We start from the raw sequence: 5,959 nt of genomic DNA, 5'->3' as shown, positions 1-5,959 counted from the left end.
AAATGACGACTAGCTCATCCTCTCTGGAGCTCCAATGGGGTGGGATTAGTCCAGCTCCTCCTCTATGGAGCTCTAAGGGGTAGGAGGGATAGAGTTGTTGGTAGGGTTAGGCAGAGCCATATATGACTTTGGGGTAGGGTTAGGGTGTGGTTGGATATTCTAGCTCCACCCATTAGGCCCAAATTATATTTGCGCCCAGAACTCGAGAGCAATAGGTGGAGTCTAGACGTCCAGCGAGGAGGAGCGAATGTGGAGCAGAACGCCATTTAGTGAGCACCAGTGAACACCACTCTGCAGTGAGCACCACTTGCAAAAATCTATGGATGGAAGTTAGGATCGTATTTGCTTATCTAGAGTGACTTGTTCTGCGTTCAGCTTGATTAATTTCTTTTGATTAAAGATTATGCGGGCACATGATTAAAAAATAATGATGTGCACAGATAAATCATTTATATTAAACACAGCAATTTTTTATATATATATAAAAAGAATACAAGAATTATCCATTTTGATTTCACGGTGACTTGATCATTATTATTTGTGTGTGTGTGTGTGTGTGGCCCATAGCCTGTTAAACCCTACATTATGGGAACAAAATGTATTACCAGACATCTTGTGGGAGGAATTTTTTTTGGTCCCCATGAGGAAAACAGCTTATAAATCATACTAAATCGTGTTTTTTTTTAATGTAAAAATGCAGAAAGTTTTCTTTGATGTGTAGGGTTGTACAGTTTGTACTGTATAAAAATCATTATGTCTTTGGAAAGTCTCCATAAAACGTGGAAATTGATTGTTAATTGATTCTTGAGAATATTTTATGTAAAAGAACCATGCCAAAAAAGTACTTTCAAACTGAAAATAGATAGACATATATATAATTATTTTCAAATTAATTTAGGAGACTTTTATTTTGACCCAGACTCTCAAAGTTGAAGAAGTACTCACTTAATTTACTTCCTGTTCTAAACGCATGTGGGAAGTCCATGCGGATAGCTGTTGAGCTGTTTGCACCTAGTTGTCTTGGTTTATGAGCTATACACTATTTGTTAACTGCTTGAATATTTAGACAGTTAGATCAAGCAGTAATTTTTATCGACAGCATGGTCCGAGCAAGAAGGTTAGTAGTACACTACAATGTGTCGTCGTCTACGACTAAACCAGTTAACGTTAGTTTAATGTATTCTGCATCGTTTTTACTAACTAATTTTATAAATAGTCACGAGACAAAGCAGATTTTTGACTCCTGCACTACAAATGTCGGTGCAAATAGTTATAATTAAGATCTTTATAAATAATTTATTACATCGTTATAATTTTGCAAATGCATTTTTTTTTCATTTCAAAGGGCAGTAAAAAAGCCTAGAGCAAAGAGGCAACAAGAATTTGACAGCGATGATCCTGAAGCTTATAAAGATAACCCAGATAAGGTATTTATACACACACACAAACACCTATATATATATATATATATATATATATATATATATATATATATATATATATATATATATAAACAACTTTGTAAACATAATTGTGGCATTCTGGTTGTATATTTTTGTTTTCTTTTCAGAATTCGTCAACATATGTGGAGGATAAAATTGATGAATTCCACAATGAAAAAATATCTGTGAGTTGTAGTTTTTTTTCATGTTCTTCTTTATGCATGGGCATGCATGATATTATCTTAGTACATATTTGACCTTTGACTTTGGTCTGTAGAATCTCTTGGCTCGAGGGGTGCAGGAAGACAGTGATCAAGAGGACGGAGATAAAGCTGTAAGTTAATGAAAAGATTACAAAACAATTGGTAACTGGTAGCATGATTTTTAAAGGCTTTTTATTAGTGCTGGGCAATGATTAATCGCATCCAAAATAAAAGTTTGTTTACATACTATGTGTGTGTACTGTGTATACTTATTTTGTATATATAAATACACACATATGTATGTATATATTTGCATGTATATACTGTATTTATATTTATACATAATTTATTATATATAAAAAATATAAATATTTTGCATTTAACACATTGTTCTTAAATATATGCATGTATGTGTGTGTATTTATATATACAAAATAATTATACACAACACACACATATATTATGTAAACACAAACTTTTATTTTGGATGCGATTAATCGCTGCCCTAAAAAGCACTACTTTTTATCGATTATAATATATATTTTTTTAAAGATCACCATTGTTTTTTCTTTTTTTCTAGGAGGAGGTCATGCCCTTGACAATTTCTGAATCAGAGGATGATGAAGAGGAAGAGGATAATAAAGAGGGGACAGACATGGAGAGTGACCTGGAAGGAAAGAAAGATGATGGTAATGTACTTTAAAAATATTCCAAATATAGCTATTTGTGTGTATTGTGTGAAACATATTCAAGAGCATTTAAAGAATATTTAAGCATATAAAAGTATTTTATTGCCCTGTTTGAGGCATTGTCCCTGACACTTCCAATTTTACAGATCTTCCAAATGACATGGCTTGGGGAGAGAAAAAGAAGATTTTTTATAATTCTGATTATGTCACCAAAAGTAAGCATTTTTCATCTGACCTACATACTGTATATATGACACATTATAGCTTTGTTATTTTGCAATGCATAATATATACATATAATAGCATGTTTGATTTGTATATTTTGAAGAGGGAAAATCTCTTGAAGAGGTTGAGGCAGAAGACAAAGAAGAGGAAGAGGAGGCCAAAAACATTCAAAGAAGATTGGCAGCCAACCTAAGTGAAGAAGATTACGATCTAAACCTGCTTGAGGTACTACAATGCTTTCTTTCTAAAGACATCGTTAGAGTTCAGGTGTTTGCATCATATTAATCACTCTTTGTACTTTCCTGTCGTCTATCAGGAGTTTGCAGCAAACGCTGAAGTGGAGAAGGAGGTTGAAAGAGAGGAAAGGATTGTGAAAGATTTGAAGACCATGTCACAGAAGGAAAAGCTTAAACTGCTGAAGAAAGAATCACCAGAGTTGTTGGAACTTATTCAGGACTTCAAAGCAAAGGTAAAGGTTTGCATGAATGATATTTATGTAGTCTTTTTGCATTGTTATTAAGGGGTTTTTAAGTATTAAGTATTTAATTGCATTCTCAGCTTACAGAATTGAGGGATGAAGTTCAACCCCTTCTGGAGATGGTCAAAGATGGACGGATTCCTCCTGGAAAGGTGAGTTAAATCTACAGTATTATTGCTATAATTACATTTAAAATTATGTAATTACACTTTAAACTTGACATTTTATTTTTGCTTTGTATCCTTTTCATCCTCTAGGGGGCAAAATACCTTGTTACGAAACAGCAACTTTATCTTAAGTAAGCCTCACCTATATCATGTTATATACTCTAATTCTGTGTGTGATTGCAGTATTTACATTATATAATATTTATATTCGTAGCACAAACAATACCATTCAAAGGTTTGTGGTCCGTAAGATTGTTTGAAAGAAATAGTACTGTTATTAAATGCTGTTCTTTTGAACTTTCAATTAATCAAAGAATTCTGAAAAAGAATATATCACAGCTGCACAAATATATTGAACAGCACAACTGCGATCACAGGAATAAATTACATTTGAAACATTTAATAAAATATAAAGCAGTTATTTTTCACAATGTTACTAGGGATGCACCGATCATTATTTTTCATGGCTGATTCCGGTTGCCTTTCTTTTTACTAGCAAATGGGCCTTTTCTGATACCGATTGCTGATTAAAAAAAATATATACAAATTGTAAGCAATTTGATTTGATGCTTATTTGCTCTATTACAGGCCAAATTGGCTTTAAACAAACAATATCTGTAACCATTTGAAATTAGAGGCAACCATTGCATTTTGATCACGATCCAAACCAATATGATTTAAATTTGATATGCATAATTTAAAGCAAAAAATAGCATAGTCCGAATTTAGCTTTGTTGAAATTATTCTACATAAAACATACCTGCATAAAAACAAAAACAGCACGCGGACTGAATAAAAATGTTCACTCTCTGCATTTTTTGGTTACTGCTGTAAACATGCGTGGGTGTCTGCCGTTCGGAGTAATGGCCGGGCCCAAAGGTAGTGGGTGTGCCGAAAATCTTTACAATTGTTTGTGAAAGCTGTCTGTTAGGGTGTGGGGAAGGGTTAGGGATTTCTGTTGTAGTATTGTGAACCTTCTGGAACGCCCCTACCTTTCGGAGCGCCAATAACCTCAACCTGCAGCTATCCCTGTGTCGCTTACTGTAAACAAAGCAGCATTGCACTTCTAAACTACTTTATTAGGCATTATACGAAAGGGAGAGGGAAAGAAAATACAATTGAAACTTTTCTGAAGACAGTCAGTTCTTTTCAGAGATTCATTCATATAAACTCCCACCCCCATTCAATATTTAAATATTTTGGTAAATTATCGCAATGCAGTTTGTGTGCCGGAACAGAGATCGGCAAAAAAAAAAAAAAAAACCTGGTTGATAACCAGTCGACCGGTGCATCTCTAAATATTACTGTTTTACTGTATTTTTGATCAAATAAATGCAGCTTTGGTGCACATAAGATACTTTTTTTTAAAAAAATCGTTCCGACCCCAAACTTTTGAAGAATAGTGCCATTCTATTTTTCACTATGCATATTCCCTTCTTTCTAGCTATTGCACAAATATTAGTTTTTATTTGGTTCTAAAAGCTAAGCGAATTCCAGCACATAACCATCCTGTGATTGAGAGATTGCTGACCTACAGAAATGTAAGTACAATCAAATTAACCACAGGCATTCATTTAAAGAAGCTTTCAAGACTTCATTTCTTTATCACTTTCACAGCTGATAAATGAACTAGGAGCAGTAGATGCTAGACTGGCTCCGCAACTGCGGCAGCTTCTCTTTGGAGAACAGCAAGACAGAACTGCAAGGAGATCAGCCGGTAGCAAACATACCAAAGTAATTGCTTTTCCTTATTAATGTGTCAGCATTTGCATTGGCACCATTTTTGCTGAGTTTGACATGTCTTTATTTTAGGTATCAGAAGAGGCTAAGTTGGAAGGAGAAGAGAAGTCAGATTCAGACGAGGAAGCGAATCTGCGCTTCTACAACGCCATGGCGGAGAGGCAGAAAATCAAGAGGAAAAAGATTGAGATGCAGAACGAGGACGGGTGAGTCTATTTACAACGTTCAGCCCTTGCGGTTTGTCATAATGTTTCAGAAACCTTACTGTGACTACCTACATTATCAGATTGGTGGAAGAGGAACAGATGGAGGGAGATGCTAAAAGAAGGATCACCTATCAGGTGAGGTGTTGTTAATGGTTAATATGCCTTCAACTCGTACCCAAACAACTTTTCAAAAATCTTTAGCAACAAATGACCTGAAAGTCAGCCATTTCCCAAAACGTATATACAATTTTAAACAATATTACGGACAGTGTTATCATATTCACATGTGTTTTGTGTTAAGATGTCCAAGAACAAAGGGCTCACACCCAAGAGGAAGAAGATTGACAGGAATCCCAGAGTCAAACACAGAGAGAAGTTCAGACGTGCCCAGATTCGTCGCAAGGGTCAGGTAAGTGTCATAGGATTCATTTGTTTAATTCACTTTCATTTGTAAAGCACTATCCTGATTACAGATTATTTGTGTCAGGTTCGTGAGGTGCGGCGCGAGGAGACGAGATACAGTGGAGAATGGTCTGGCATTCGTGCTGGAGTTAAGAGGAGCGTCAAATTCAAGTGATCAATCTACAGGTGATACTCATCCAAGCTTGAATTTGATATTAAATTGGACTTTTCTGGTGTTTCTTTTTATACTCACTATCCCAGATATCAACAGATGGAAATTACATGTTTTATGCAACAGCTGAAATAATGAATTAAATAAAATCTCAAGTTCAAAATTTCCTTTTTGGTGACGCATGCAGTGCTTTTCAAAACTGTTGTCATATTCAAAGAATGTACTTCAAAGGACT

General features: G+C 34.9%; 1 protein-coding gene across 1 annotated transcript; it reads left to right on the top strand.

Annotated features, from left to right (window-relative positions):
- Window positions 1-947: 947 nt before the first annotated feature.
- On the top strand, window positions 948-5,891 carry utp3 (UTP3 small subunit processome component). Its single transcript, XM_077203556.1, has 16 exons — window positions 948-1,117; window positions 1,346-1,427; window positions 1,571-1,627; window positions 1,720-1,776; window positions 2,226-2,334; window positions 2,481-2,549; window positions 2,663-2,784; window positions 2,876-3,028; window positions 3,118-3,189; window positions 3,295-3,335; window positions 4,649-4,745; window positions 4,822-4,938; window positions 5,017-5,150; window positions 5,231-5,285; window positions 5,452-5,559; window positions 5,638-5,891. The coding sequence occupies exons 1-16, from the start codon at window positions 1,101-1,103 to the stop codon at window positions 5,725-5,727; spliced, it is 1,380 nt and encodes a 459-aa protein (XP_077059671.1). The 5' UTR covers window positions 948-1,100; the 3' UTR covers window positions 5,728-5,891.
- The last annotated feature ends 68 nt before the right edge of the window (window positions 5,892-5,959 follow it).

Source organism: Siphateles boraxobius, unplaced genomic scaffold (assembly GCF_051911475.1).
Source record: "Siphateles boraxobius isolate OS27281-9 unplaced genomic scaffold, OSU_SipBor_1 5, whole genome shotgun sequence".
In the NCBI taxonomy this organism is placed as follows: Eukaryota; Metazoa; Chordata; class Actinopteri; order Cypriniformes; family Leuciscidae; genus Siphateles; species Siphateles boraxobius.
The sequence above is the reverse complement of the archived record's forward strand: the minus strand, read 5'-3'. Positions and strand labels throughout refer to the sequence as shown.

Excerpts from the sequence above, each read along its gene's own strand:
- utp3 (XM_077203556.1), top strand. Across the intron at positions 1,628-1,719 it reads TCCACAATGAAAAAATATCT|AATCTCTTGGCTCGAGGGGT; the intron begins GTGAGTTGTAGT and ends TTTGGTCTGTAG. Across the intron at positions 3,336-4,648 it reads AAACAGCAACTTTATCTTAA|CTATTGCACAAATATTAGTT; the intron begins GTAAGCCTCACC and ends CCTTCTTTCTAG.